Below are 15,094 nucleotides of genomic sequence, written 5' to 3'. Positions count from 1 at the left end.
TGAGGCTGTTGAAAACAACTTTCAACTTTGTACCTGTAACCCAAATAGTTATTTTAGTGAGAGTTCACAAGCATTTAATTAACATGATCAGCAGATGTTAACTTGTAGTAATTTTCCACCACAGTGTATCTACAGCAGAGTGTCATGCAGATGGAAGAAAGCACATTCACATAAAAAATAGAAATTAGTGACTGTACAATAAAAGAAAATTTACAACATACAAAAAATACTCTAAAAATAATAAATGTGCAGCTGTGTAAGCTGCTTTTAAGAAATCTACAAGATAGTCATTGTTTTTGTTAAAGATGAGCAAGAAGAGGTGTATGAAAACATCAATAACCTCAGAGTTGGCGAGGTTATTGAGTTTGTTTGGAGCAGTGATGGTTATAAAGTCTAACAGCTATGAGGAGAAAGAATGTGTGGTAATGCTCATATGTACACCTAAGATGTAGAGTCTGTCACTGAAGGAGCTCTCCAGTTCTGCAATAGCTTCAAATGGCTCTCAGCTATAGATAAGCTGTTGCTCTGATATGCAACACAGAAGACATAGAACAGATGTCTTCAACATGGGGTTTGTCTTTCCTAGGCTAAGGAGAAATAGAACTGGACTGTTGCTCAGTAGCTCAAATAGCATTTGTATTTTTACTTGGAAATCAAGGTCCCAGAAGAAGAGTGAAGAGGACCAGCATGCATGTTGCTTGAAATTCAGTGTGAGGTTTCACTAACCCAATCTGAAAAATCCAGTGTAGTTTCCAGATGTTTAAGTCAGAGTGATAGCTGCAGTATTATGCAGTTATTTGCTTTTCTGGTGATTTCTATTAGTCATTTTGGTCTTAAATGTTCACACTACTTTGTGTACTTGCTGCTGATGTAAGTTATCCAAAGGATGAACTTAACAGTGCTGTTTTCAGAAGATTAGCTCCAGGCCACTGTTGGCAAATAGCTGTGCTCCTCATCCAACCTCTGCAAGCACACTACGCTATGTCTGCTAGCATAGTCAGCATGATATGGCTGCTTTTATAGCAAATGCAGTTTTTTTCCGCAATTAAACATTTATTATCTTTCATACACTGTGAAAGCACATGCTTTTCCAACCGAACACCGACTACAGTTGGAGAAGAAATAAATGTGCTTTTCCAAAAGAGTGGCTGTTGTGAACTTGAACATCACTTCAATGTAAATTACAGAAGGATGGAAGAATAAGAGAAAACTATTTTTTTATTATTCATTTTCTGTGGGATAAGCCCCTAGACTATTTCTGAGTACAGTGATAGATTCGTACTGTTTAACAAAAAGGCCACTTTACTGTCTAATAGTAATAAGGAAATGTTTTCTTTTAATTTGGGGCTTAAATTTTATTGGGAAGCCAACAGGAATGACGACCACACACGCAAAAACTCAGTTTCCCATGATTCTTTGTCGTCCGGCTTCAGGGGAAGGCAGATGGCGGCGACTAATAGAGCAGGGCTCCTCCGCTTTTTGATACATTAGATATTAAAACTTTGATCATTTGGATGATTTAATGGTTCAGGTGGATGAACGACGGAGGATTCGCCGTCAGACTAAAGACTATTCGAGTCAAGGTAGCATGTTAGCACACAGCCATTCTCACTACATGGGTTTGTCAGAGTAAAGCGGTTACCCAGCTAGCTCAATGTTTTCATATTCTGAATTGTTTTATTGGAGCTAATCAGTTAACCACGAAGTTATTTTTTTCAGTAGGAATAGATTTGTATTTTCTAGATGTATGCGACATTTAGCTATGAAAATGAATAGGCCGACAACCGGCGGCGCCAGCAGTGATGCTAACAGCGGTGTCTGTATTGCTAAATGCTAGAGGTTCCCTAGCCCCAATAGTAAAAGTAATGATCCCGTCACGGAGTATGATAAACACCGAAAGTAATGCAATTTATTAGGAACATGATACAACATTCTTCAATGCTTAGCCAATAAAAATGACAACTGATTGGTGTATTTGTATAACGCCCCCTCCCCTCCGGAGCTAATACTTTAAGGCAGTGTTTCTCAAGTCTGGTCCTCATGGACCACTACCCTGCATATTTTAGGTGTTTCCCTTCTGCTACACAACTAACCTGAGTAACTGGGCTATTAACAGGCATCTGTAGCACTTGATGGCATACAGAGGAGATCGTGCAATCACTCAAATCTGGTGTTCTAGGACAGAGACACATCGAAAATATGTAGGACAGTGGTTCCTGGGAACATTATCTTTCACTGAAAGTCCAGCTGCACTTCCTTTGGGCTGCCTGCACCAGTTTTGAACGTCTGTAAACGGAATATCTTCAGATTCCTCTTTGTAAAATCCAGTGAACCTGAGTTCACTCAGCTTGGTTGGAGAACATCTGAAAAACATCAGTTTAAGTCTTACTTTGGATTCTCAGTTAGATTTAAGACTGGATAATTCCTCCCTATGCTGTGGTCTAAACCAGTGTTTCCCAACCCTGGTCCTCAAGGCACCTTGCCTTGCATGTTTTGGGTGGGTTTTTTTTTGTTTGTTTGTCTTTTCTTTTTTTCTTTTGTTTGTTCTTTCTTTCTCTTTTTCTTTTGGCAGTTGGCGAACAGCTTAAGGTGCATTACTGCCACCTTCGAGATTGGTGTATGGTTGACATCTTTTATTATAAGAAGAAATACATTCCTCCCAAAATACCTGCTCTTCTTCAAAAAACTAAAGGTGCTGCTAGAAACTACATACCCAGATGATCTTTGAAATTATTCAATTACATGTAATTTACTTTTATTTTTATTTAATTTTTCAATTAATATTTCTCTTTCTTAATCACATTCCAAAGAAAGATATTGTACTGTTTTTATTTGTCCACAATAATTAAAACAACCTGTACTATGTTTGATTATTTTAAGAGTACTGTTTAATCCTGTATGACCAAATGTCATCCTCAATATAATATCTTCTTTTTTAATTCTATTACATTTTCTAAATTCTCTTTTGATGCTATAATAAAATCTAAAATTTCTTGTCTATCCCATTATTATTGCCATTTTTTTCTTTATGTACAATTTTATTTATTTTGACATTCAAATCAACAGTAATCTTTTTTGCATCACTTTTAGCAAAACTATCTGGCTGCTCATTTTCTACTATTGCAATATAGCAGGAACACTAGCTTGACCTTTGATCCGTAATTTTTCATCCTGAAAGTTGAGTGACTTGTATCCAATATAATATGTTGTCATGATTCTGAATTTACCTTCAGAATACTTATTAATACACTACTTGAGTGTAGTTGTGTTCTTCAATTCAGCAGATTTCAACTTATTACTGATTAACAGATGTTTGCTAAACTATAATTATTTGAATCCGGCATATTAAGCATGGAAAAGATGCACCTAAAAGATGCAGGGCAGTGTGCTTTGAGGACCAGGGTTAGGAAACACTGGTCTAAACCATTCCAATGTAGGAATGGTGGTATTTTTGGAGGGTTGTCCTGCTGGAAAGTAAACCAGGATTGGTCACTTGAGGACAAGGAAGTTAGTCATCTATGTTGACTTACCTCCTTGTCCTCAGTGAAGAAAAACATCCCCATAGCATGATCCTGCCCCCAGCACCATGTATTAGAGTGAGGATCAATCAATCAGTCAATCAAACTTTATTTGTATAGCACATTTCAGCAGCAAGGCATTTCAAAGTGCTTTACATCAAATCAAACACAAAAACACAATGCAACATAGAATCAACAATAAAAACAATATCAAGTCAGATTCCGTCAATAAATTTGTAATTGATCACATTTCAAATACAACTCTAAACAAGTGGGTTTTTAGTTGAGATTTAAAGGAAGTCAGTGTTTCAGCTGTTTTACAATTTTCTGGAAGTTTGTTCCAGATTTTTGGTGCATAGATGCTAAATGCCGCTTCTTCTCGTTTGGTTCTGGTTCTGGGGATGCAGACCAGAACCAGAAGACCTGAGAGGTCTGGAAGGTTGATACAACAGCAGATCTTTAATGTATTGTTGTGCTAAACCATTCAGTGATTTATAAACTAACAACAGTATTTTAAAGTCTATTCTTTGAGCTACAGGGAGCCAGTGGAGGGACTTTAAAACTGGTGTTATGTGCTCTATCTTCATGGTTTTGGTCAGAACTCCAGCAGCAGCATTCTGGATCAGCTGCAGCTGTTTGATTGATTTGTTGGACAGACCTGTGAAGACGCTGTTACAATAATCAATACGACTGAAGATAAACGCATGGATGAGTTTCTCTAGATCTGGCTGAGGATGTAGTGTTTAGGGTGAGATGCAGTGGGAATTTTCTGGCACATACACAATTAACCTGAAAAAATATTTATAACCTTTGTAAATTTAGATTTAAAATTACCTTTTTGAAAATATAAAGTTTGCTTCTAATGAGTCTGGCATCACTCAAAAGATAAAATAATGGACTATTCATTGTTTTCAAAAATGCTTTTATACGCAATTCAACTTGTCGTCCTCTTATCAATTGGAAAACCGCAGCGCTCCAATCCTTCTTATGATTGCTGATCAGATTTTTGCATATTTCCACTGGTCGTGAGTGGCTTATCGTTGATGATATGCTGCTAGGCTTCGAGGATGGCCTCCCTGCCATCACTCTAATCTATACCCCAAATTTATGTCAGGACTCTGGCTGGGCCAACTTCAAGACTTCAATAATACTTCCAGTTTGAAGAAATTGTTTTTGTTAAATTTAAAGTTAACTTTAAAGCAGCTGTGTGTAACTTATTTTAAAAATATGTTATTTGCATATTTACTGAACCTGTGTTGTGACAGTATGATCTATGAAAAAATTGAGCCCCTCTAACTTCTTCCTGTGGTCTGTTGTCATCTGAACAAATGCACTGCTTTGTCAGAAACAATCAGTCAGAGTGAGCAGGAGGGTCTTAGCGCAGTCAACCAACTTCTGCTCAACCTCTCCCTTTCTCTCTAATATGCTACAGCTGGTTCACTACAACTGAGGCTGCCATGAATGCTCAGTCTAGTTAGCATGGACACCGATGACGGCGGATAAACAATTTTCCTGGAACGGTAAGTTGCTTCTCCTTCATTAACACATCTATCAGTGAGAACATGAGGTTGATCAACAGCACTAAGACGCTCTTCCAGGCTCTGGAAGTGTTTGACTGGGAGAGGTGCATTTCTTCAGATGGTAGTAGTAGCTCTCAATAATTTTCAGCGACTCTATTTTAAGTGGTATGAATGCTTTTTATGCTAATATAAAGTGGAAGCCTTGCTTAATGAACACTATCCTCAGGGTCAAGAATAGTGGTGGAAACAATTCTTCGTGTGTGTTTGTTTTTAACCGACAGGATTAGCTGCTTTAGAGAAAGCGACATCATAAAGAGGGATTATAATCAAGATTGCCTGCAATAACATCAAGAAAACCGCAGAGACTTGGTTTTGTACAGTATTAGTGGCTTCAGTGTCACAGTGACTCAGAACACAACTTAAGCTTTAAAGAAATGGTCAACCAATAACAAAAACATAACATTTTGAAGCGACCCAGACAGAGCCCTGATTTAAATCTGATAGAGGATTTATGCAAAGATTTGGGTTAAAATGAGTGGTCAGAGATACCAGTGTAGACAAATTTATCAACAATCAATAAGCTTTATGAAGTAACTTCAGTTTGGTGCATCGGATTCTATTTCGAGTTGCTTTTGAACCATAATAAATTAAACACTGACCATCATTTTTGTTGTGTAATGACAGCCTTGGCAAAATGTAATGTTTCTCTGACTTTGTCTTTTTGTGCTTTTATTATGTAAAGTACTTTGAACTGCCTTGTTGCTAAATTGTGCTTTACAAATAATCTAGATCAGGGGTTTTCAAAGTATGAAAGGGTGAGCCCCGTCCAAGGAGCACAATGCCTGCCGCCCCCCCCCCCCGCCTCCCCTTTTGAAAAAGTAACTATAATTGGACTACTGATTACTCCTTGAAAAAGTAACTTAGTTAGATTACTGACTACTTGACTTGCAAGTAACTAAGTTACATTAAAAGTAACTTTTTAGTTACTTTCAGCAGCTGCTAACAACACTCTGCCTCCTGTGAAAATCACAGATCTTTGCCAAAACTTAATTGTCAGCTATTTTATAATGGTACATCAACAATGTGTCTCCACTGATAAGGTTGAACTGAAGAGGAGATTGTACAAAAAATTAAAAACATGAGTAATTTGTGTGGTCCACTGTTGTCTGGAAAACTCTAAGAAGGATTTTAAAGCTCCCCCTCCCCCCAGGTTCCAGATTCTGTGTTACGGCCCTGCGTTTGGTGTCAGCGCAGCGCACTGAGCTCCTCCTGTAGCTCCACAACTCAGATGGCTGCACAGATTTGTGACACTTATCTTAATATTAATAATTATAGTGGCGTTAAGTTGCCATTATAATTATTGCCAACTACGGACACGTTTATTCGTGGCTGTTTTCACGTTTATTGCGCTGTTCATATTAGTCTCGATGTTTGCAGTTTTCTGGAGCGCAACGCGAAGCTCGACGTCATTCAGAGTTAATATATTAACTTGACATTAACAAAGACACAGCGGGACGGATCATCCAGGAAATGATGGACAGGGAGAGACTGAGTAAGACTACCTTAATGACGGATAGATTCTGGGATTTATTGTGAGTCTCTGCTTATTCCCAAGCCCAAATGAGCAACTTCACGTTCAAAAACGAGCCCAAAAAGGCGCAACTAGCAACTCGTTAAATTTTCAAGCGACTTTAAAAAAAATGAAGCCCAAAGCCGCTTATAATAATCGGACTTGGCGACAGAAACTCAAAATAGTTCCAGTTTTTCCACCAACAAAATGCGCATCTCCCTCCATTGTTTACATTTCTGTCGCATAGAGACGTCGGTCACTCGACAAGACGAGTAGAGGAAATACGATTAAATAACAATAGAAGATAGTAACGCACAGTGATTTTGATAAGTAACTGTAGTCTGACTACTGGATTTGAAATAGCAACGCGTTAGATTACTCGTTACTGAAAAAAGTGGTCCGACGTCAGTAACGTTACTGACATCACTGGCCAAAACTTCCTCTAAGGGGGGAAACATTTCCACTGATCCCCGCTCCACACGCGCACCCCACAGTACCAACTTTTTCCTTAATCCACAGAGTTGATCGTGTGCGTAAAAGACGTTTCTCTCACATCAGTAGACAGCAAGCAGATAGCTTTTCCGGTTTATTTTTTCCCTCGCACCGCGCCTCCCCTAAAGTGCTCTGGGCCCCCCAGGGGAGGCGCGCCTCACACTTTGAAAACCGCCGATCTAGATTGATTTATTTATGGGTATCAGAGTAAGGAAGCAGAATACAATTGCATATCACAATTGTCAGCTTTTTTAAGACTATCTTTCTGTTCCATTTCACAATTATGCACTACCTAAAATGTGAAAAAGTTTAAATACTTCTGCAAAGCACAAAGAGAATTATGTTATTTAAGTATCATGTCTGCTCTCTGCTAGGTTTTTGCCTGGACCTTTTATGCTGTGTGGCCTTGGCTGACCTTTATACTACTGGGTTTCCCAACACATGGACTCAACTTCAGCATCAAACTTCAAAAGGAGGTCATCACCTTCCTTTTCCCCAGTTGAAGTTGGAGAAACCGCCAGGAGCCCTCCTCCCTGCTCAGCTTTCTCGTCTCCGTCACCTCCTTCTTCTGAGCCGTCTTCACCATTATCTTCATCACCCTCTCTTTGTGCCAATACCTCAGTGTATAAAAACAATGTAACGCGTCTGAGTGAGGTGGCCAGGGTTTCTTCTACTTCCCCACAACCTCTTGCCACATCTATGTCCAATAACGCCTCAGTACAACGCTTTCCTCACATGGAAATGCAGGCGAGCAATAGCTGTGAAGAAGATGATGGGAAAGGAGGGATGTACAATCCTTACAGTCCAAGTGATATAGAGAAAGAGAGAAATCTGATGAGGGAGGAGAGGCATGGGGAGAAATATGATCCTTTTGATCCAACTGGCTCTCCACAGTCAAATGTGGATGATGGGCTTGACAGAGATGAGGTCTTAGAGAAAATTGCTGAAATAAATGATAAGAAAGATGAAGAACCTCCAGATTCCACAGAGATTTTGATGGATCCACTGAGTCCCAGTCTGACCAGCCAACAGCATCTGAGGAGGAGAGTGAAAAGTAGCAGCTTCAAAGCCTGGGGGCAAAGAGAAGGCATTGACTCGGAGCATTCTGAGATAGAGGAGGGAGAGATAGTTGGAGTTGCCGACAGAGATGGAGCTAAAAAGAGGCCCTCAGAGGAACCCCTTCCTCTGAATTCTTCCAATATGTCATTCTTTGGTTCAAAACCAGAGCGCATTTTGCGCGTGCTAGATGGAGATGGGTTTGTGTCTGTGTGCACAGAGGGAAACTGGGAAGATGACAGGGAGCTTGAAGATGAGCCTGCTATCGCAGTGGAGGATTTGAGAAGGAAGTTGGTCAGCAGGAGGAAGGAAAGATGTCTGTCCTTTCCTGCCTCTTCCCCCCTGTCTTCTCAGCCACCACTGCCTCCTTCCCTTTCTCAAGCTTCCATGTCTGCCTCTCCTGCCACACCCTTGGTAGAGCAAACAAGCAAGAATCACAAGTCCTCCAAAGGTTCTAATGATTGCGACAGACAAAAAAGCAAAGAAAGAAAGCCAGCGGAAAAGGTGGTCAAAAGGAAAAAGAGGAAGAAGGGAAAAGAGGAGGGTTGCGAGAAGAGCAAAGAGAAAGAACGAGGACAAAAGGATGGAAAGGAGGTTAAAACAAGGGGGAGCAGTAGAAGCAGCAATCAAAAAGGAAAGAAGAGGCGACATGGCAGCCCTGCAGTCTCCTATCACTCTTCAAGAAAAGAGATGTACTCTCGACGCTCTTTTTCAAGTCTGTCCGAAGAAAGACACAGGGAAGGGGAAAGAGAGAAAGATAGGGGCAGAAAAATTCATCGAGACAGAGAAAGGGATAGAGGCAGAGATAAGGACAGAGACCGGCATCATAATCACAGCAACAGTCACAGGAAAGATGAGAGAGTACGAGATTCTAATTCTAGAAAGAGGGAAAGGGAAAAGAAGGGCAAACTGCACTCAAGCAGCAGAGAGCGGGGCATTCCAAAGAAGCGTAAGAGCAGTAGGGAGGAGAGGGAAAGTAATAGAGACAGGCAGCATGAAAGGGAACATAGAAGGGATGGTCGCCCTGTCGTCCCGCCATCAATTCAAGACCTAAATGGTTCTGATCTCTTTGCTATTAAGCGAACCATTACAGTGACAACTACCACTACCACCACCACAGTCCCAGGCTCGCCAAGACTTACAGCAGCGTCTCCTTGTCGTCCCACGGAGGAGAGGAAAAGAAGAAAATGGCAATCAAATGAAGACACAGAGGAACGAGAAGGTGTTTGTGGCCGCTCACGGTCATGCTCCCCACCGAGGTATCACGGCTATGAGTCAGATCACACCAAATTGGAAATTGATATGTTGTCTTTAGATGGAGAAGCTTTGGACTCAGATTACCCATCTTTGGAGGATACACCTCCTACTGCGCTGCCTTTAGAACCACCCATCCCAAGCCCTAAAGCAAAACCTTCTCCTAAAGCCAGACAAAGTCATTCAAAAAAGAAGTCTCACACAATAAAGAAGTTAGATTCCCCTTCCTCTTCTAATAAAACAACAGGGAAGTGCCTGTCCTCACTGACAGTGACTTCAGGTCCTACCTCCATCACTCCTAGTCTCACATCAGCAAAGAGAGCCAGAAAACTAGGGAAGGATAAAGTCCGGGACAAAAGCAGCAGAAAAGATTTAATAAGTTCTGGGAAATCCAAGAAAGAGAGCAGCAGCAGTCGGAAAGGTAAACTTCAGTCCAAAGTGTCGGTCTTGGTGCGAGAGGGAGTGAGCAGTACCACTGGAGCTTCTGTTGGTTCTGGAAAATTAAGCATGGATCTCTTGGGTCCAGGGGGCACAGGAGCAGGAGCAGGGGGTTCAGTGGTTGGAGGCTCTATTGCTGTAGTCTTTTGTAGAGACAATGAAAGCAGGTCTCCATTCCTGAAGCCTTGCTCAGAGCCCCTGTCATTAGGTGGCCGAGGTAAAGATCTAGCTGGTATGGGAAAACGAAGCAGCCTGTCGGGGCCGCCATCATCGTTAGCTAACCCTGCTGGACTGAAATCCAAAAAAACAAAACCAAGTTCCATCACATCTACTTCTTCTTCTGCATCCTCCCCCTCATCGTCTCTGGCAACCAAGCGTCGCCGCCGCTTAGCTAAGAAAAACAGTAAAAAAGCTGGAACAGCTGGTATGACTGCTGGTGAAAGGAACCAAAAAAAATCCACATTAGAAGGCTGGACTGGATCCTCCTTTGATGCTCCATCAGCTGTTGGAGAGGGGAATAAATTAGTCAATCCACATACAGGTCAAGCTGGCCCTCCGCCTTGCTCCTCATCCTCCTCTTCTACATCCTCTTCCACCAGTGTTCTCCCACCCTCCTCCTCTCCACCACACACACCGCCTCCATCGAATGCTCCCTTGCGGGACACCAGAGAGTCTTCCCCTGACTCTCAAACCGTGGACAGTAGTTGTAAGACACCAGAGCCTGCTTTTCCAGTTGAGGACTGCCCAAATCAGAATAGCCCTTCTCCCCCAGCTTCCAGTCCATCGAGCCTGTCTACTTCCCAGGGAGCTGGCCTTGGAAGTACCCTGTCAACGCAGACTGTAAAGCCTCCCCCTCCAGAAGACGTGTCAAAATCTTTGACCTCGCCTCCTTGCTCATCTTCATCAGCAGGCCTCACCTCCCTTTCGCTGTCGCTCTCTTCCACTGACCCCTCCTCTTCGTCCTCAGTATCCTCCTCTTCTGCCAGTAAGCTGCCACCACCACCTCCTCCACCTCCACTAGCAGCAACTACTCTGCCCTGGAGTCTTCAGACAGGAGTGGACTGTACAACTGGAGGTGTTTTAGCATGTAAGTTTGTACTCCTGCCTGAGCAGAACCTTGCCATGCTCTTCTGAATTATTCAGAAACATGAATCTTGAACATTTGAATACCATTGTAAATGGTATGTTCTTATATGTAGCATTATCTACTCCAAAGTACTTTACACTACTACAGTACATTACCCATTCACACACTGAGCTACGTTCTAGCACAACAGCCCTGAGGTAGACTGCCCCACAATCTGCACCCTACGACCACCAGCAGCAGCAAGCACGGCGAGTGAAGTGTCTTGCCGAAGGACACAACGACTCGGACAGAGAAAGCGTGTGTTCGAACCAGGATAATACCAGTTACAACTCCTACCTCCTTAGGCACCATCACCCAATGATCATAATTCATAGAAGAGTTGTTAGAGTTCACAATTATAAACTCTAAACTTCTAAATATTATATTTCTATGTTTGTATGTGAATATTTGGGAATACATGCTCACCTGTGTAAATTATTATTCTGTCAGTGACGGCTCTACTTTTCAAAATGGAGGAGGCCAATATTGCCAGCAGGGCAAAAGCACAGGAGTTCATTCAAGCAACCAGTCAGGTGAGTGAGAAAGGCTGTTGCTGTTCAGTCGTTTTTTATAAACTTTATAAAGCAATGTACAATATAAAAATGTGATTATTCAACAAAATCAAAAAAACTATATATTCAAGATGTTGGCAAAAACATACCTAGGAAAAGTTTTAAAAATGAACTATCTACAGCTACTCTTACGTTCAATTCAAGTAACCTCTAATTGTTCGTTGATTTGGTTTCGCATATGCAGATTCTGTCCCATTCCAACCAGAACCAATCCCAGCATCACGTTCCTCCTTCCTCAACTTCCTCATCCACCCAAATCCCTCCACCTCCCACTGTGCCTCCACCAGCCGGTCTGAGCCCAGCCCAGTTCATCCTCCACAGCTCTCTTCCTTTGGTGGGATGCACCAAAACGCCCCCATCTCACCTGCATCCCTCCTTAGGAGGTGGATGTGCACAGACCCCACCGCCGATGCTACCTGTGGGGCTGTCAGGAGTGACAGGGAGCTCTGGTGAAGCCAGATGGGAAAATGAGAACAAAGATTCAGATAAGGTATGACTAAGTGGTTTTATACAGTGGCCTGCAGTAATACTAACAGTATTAGTAAAAAGAATAAAACCAGAAAAGTATAACATGATACAATTGTTTTCATTTCGAACAGGAATGCCATGATTATTCCTACAACTGAGAAAGCTAATATGTTGATTGTAAATGTTATGCTTAGATCTACAGGGTTTATTTATGTGTTAATTTCACCATTGATCATTCCCATGATGAGTGGACGCAAACTTCTGATCACTAAAGCTTAAGCACAATGCAGAGGAAATAGGGTAGATAATCTTTAGGGTTTGGATTTGATTGCAATTCAAATTGCAATTCCTCTCCAAACTCTTCCCTCGCTCTAGTTTTTGCCTCAGTAACCATCCGAGCCGTTTGGAATGCCAGTAGCCATCAGCTTCTTCCGAAGTCCCGTAGGCCAAAAAAGCCCTATAGGACACCTTCCTCAGTCTTACAGCATTCCTCACCGAATGTGTCCATCAACGGGTTCAAGGGTTGCCGCCACGACAGGCACCGACAGCCTTCCAGCCACAGCTCCAATAAGCTGCCTCGATAATGGAGGCGCGGAACATGGTCCACTGAGACTCAGGGTCCTCAACCTTCCCCGAAACGTGTTCAAAGTTCCCCCGAAGGTGGGAGTGAAAGCTCTGTCTCATAGGAGACTCTGCCAGGTGTTCCCAGCAGACCCTCATAACATGTTTGGACCTGCCAAGTCTGACCAGCATCCTCCCCACCACTGGAGCACATGTGTAGGACACCCAAGTGTCCTTGACATGTCCTTGACATGTGGTTGCAGATCCAACGAATGATGTTGGATCTGCAACGAAATGACAAAATTGATCATTGAACTCCAGCCTCGGGTGTCCTGGTGCCAAGTGCACATAGTATGGACACCCTGGACAGATACCACCTGGGGTTTCTGTCCAGGGTGTCCATCATTATTTTAGAGAATCTGTATTAAAATGCTATTTAAATGTTTCTACATTTTTTACACATTTTGACACATCTTCCTAATCACTTACGTGATCTCAGGAGACAATATGTGGAATAGAAGTCTTGTGTAAAATTAGGGTATTTGCATGAGTTCAGGGTCAGCTTTTTGTACGTTTCTTTACGCTACAGTTCTCTACCATTTCACATTGGTAATACTCACTGAATAGATCTACCTATTCAATCCTAAAGGACTTAATTTTGGTCCTGGACTGGACAGATTGATTTTTAATACCAAACGAACCCTACAGAAAATGTTCAGTAGATTTCTGAACAACATTACATGACTTTAATGTTTTTATAAGCATAATTCTTTTTTTAAATAAGCTACATATATGGAAACAGATTCAAATGTATATATACACCACATACATTCAAATAATACCAAAAACTTTTGTACCCATCTTTGGGACTTTGTGAATTGTTTCCCATCAAATTGATTAAATTATTTTTGTAAAATATTGGTAGAGTGTATGTACTCCTTGGAGTATTTCTATTTTTGACAGTGTTGATTAGTAAAATCTACAATGCTTGTATTCCATAAATTTTGCAGCTTTGTTAAAATGACTACTACTTCGTTCTCTAAGTATTTGAAGAAGCTGCACACCCAAGAGCGGGCAGTGGAGGAGGTGAAGCTTGCCATCAAACCTTACTACCAGCGCAAAGACATCAATAAGGAAGAGTATAAAGACATCCTCAGAAAGGCTGTGCATAAGGTCAGTGTAAGCATCCAAATCACTGCATGAAAAAAGTGAAACCTCTTAAATCTTTGCAAGATTGTAAAGTTTTGTGGTATTAATTCATTTAAAACCAGGGTTAACTATCTGCTTTTCTCTCAGATTTGCCATAGCCGTACTGGAGAAATCAACCCAGTCAAAGTCAGCAACCTCGTAAAACTGTACGTTCAGCGCTACAAATATTTCCGGAAACACGGACGCAAAATGGATGAAGAAGAGCGAGAAGACAGGGAGCAGGGAACACTGCATTCCTCTGCCTGAGAGAAGTCTGTTTGTAACAACCATCCAGTTCAGCGTCTGAGCACTACTGTGACTGGTTTCATTTATTTTATTATTGTTTTGGAAACTGTATCTACACATTCATGCCACCTGTTCTCTTATTTCTATGTTATATGTAAAGATGACTCGTCCTGATCATGAATGAAGTGTTCCTGGAAGTGAACTCTGCTGACTGTGATTAGCTGCAGTCCAGTACTTCTATGAAAGTTACATTTTGTTGCCTCTATCTATTGGAGCAGATGTTCTGGCTTTTTAATAGAGAAGGGAGATATTCCACCACTCTGTTCCACTCACCAATAATCAGTTGGACAATGCTCAAGGATACACTTCACACAGACAATATCACACCTCTCTGAGCTGGACACTTCAGATCCATTGTATTGTCTGACTTCTTTTTATTCTATGTATTGTGTGCATGTGGTTCAGAAGTTGAGGAAAATCACTAAATGTCTTTATAAAATAACTTGGATTCCCAAATATAAACATTGCTTGAGAATTGCTGTGCAGTACTGTTTGATTTTTCTATTTCAGGTCCGCACACAAAAGTCTCTTTAAATTAACTAAAATTATAACGCGCTGTTTTCTCCATTGGCTTTTGTCCAGCATTTTGACTTTGTAGAGCATTTATTGAAGTATCAAAAAAAAAAGATCTACAGTGCCTTGGAAAAGTATGTATTTCCTCTGAACTTTATCCACACTGCAATCTCCACTTCCAGCTTATTCTATTGGGATTTTATGTAGCGGACCAACAGAAAGTGGAGTTATCCTATGGAATGTAAAAAAATAGTTTTGCAACTTTTTGTGGTCATTTTATTATGATATTTTTGTGTATTTCGCACCCTCTACTACAGTGTTTCTTTTTCAGGCTGAGGACTACTTGCCTCATTTAACAGACACTCACGAACCACCTAATTTGATATTGCCCACACAATGGCATGCCAAGTTAATATATATAACCTGAAAGTATTAGCCTCTTAACTCATTGTTTTTGTGCCTCCTACTGTGAAGGGTGGCTCTGTCAAGTTGTCAGTGGGGAACATGCAGAA

At 41.3% G+C, this 15,094-nt stretch overlaps 1 protein-coding gene across 4 annotated transcripts; it reads left to right on the top strand.

Annotated features, from left to right (window-relative positions):
• The first annotated feature begins 1,387 nt into the window (after window positions 1-1,387).
• On the top strand, window positions 1,388-15,094 carry scaf1 (SR-related CTD-associated factor 1). 4 transcript variants are annotated; one of them, XM_044101381.1, is made up of 7 exons: window positions 1,388-1,583; window positions 4,951-5,038; window positions 7,475-10,935; window positions 11,425-11,507; window positions 11,731-12,036; window positions 13,620-13,748; window positions 13,872-15,094. In XM_044101381.1, exons 3-7 carry the CDS (start codon window positions 7,542-7,544, stop codon window positions 14,028-14,030), a joined length of 4,071 nt encoding a protein of 1,356 aa, XP_043957316.1. In that variant the 5' UTR covers window positions 1,388-1,583; window positions 4,951-5,038; window positions 7,475-7,541; the 3' UTR covers window positions 14,031-15,094. The 4 variants fall into 4 exon arrangements, with proteins under 4 accessions (XP_043957316.1, XP_043957319.1, XP_043957318.1 ...); XM_044101382.1 differs by lacking the exon at window positions 1,388-1,583 and adding an exon at window positions 1,625-2,692; XM_044101384.1 differs by lacking the exon at window positions 13,872-15,094 and having other exon boundaries at window positions 1,389-1,583; window positions 13,586-13,719.

Source organism: Gambusia affinis, linkage group LG19 (assembly GCF_019740435.1).
Source record: "Gambusia affinis linkage group LG19, SWU_Gaff_1.0, whole genome shotgun sequence".
NCBI classification, from domain to species: domain Eukaryota; kingdom Metazoa; phylum Chordata; class Actinopteri; order Cyprinodontiformes; family Poeciliidae; genus Gambusia; species Gambusia affinis.
The sequence above is the reverse complement of the archived record's forward strand: the minus strand, read 5'-3'. Positions and strand labels throughout refer to the sequence as shown.

Bases quoted from the DNA above. Each gene is read 5' to 3' on its own strand.
- scaf1 (XM_044101381.1), top strand. From the start codon at position 7,542: ATGGACTCAACTTCAGCATCAAACTTCAAAAGGAGGTCATCACCTTCC. The intron at 11,508-11,730 runs GTGAGTGAGAAA...TCGCATATGCAG, and splicing joins TCATTCAAGCAACCAGTCAG to ATTCTGTCCCATTCCAACCA. The intron at 13,749-13,871 runs GTCAGTGTAAGC...CTTTTCTCTCAG, and splicing joins TCAGAAAGGCTGTGCATAAG to ATTTGCCATAGCCGTACTGG.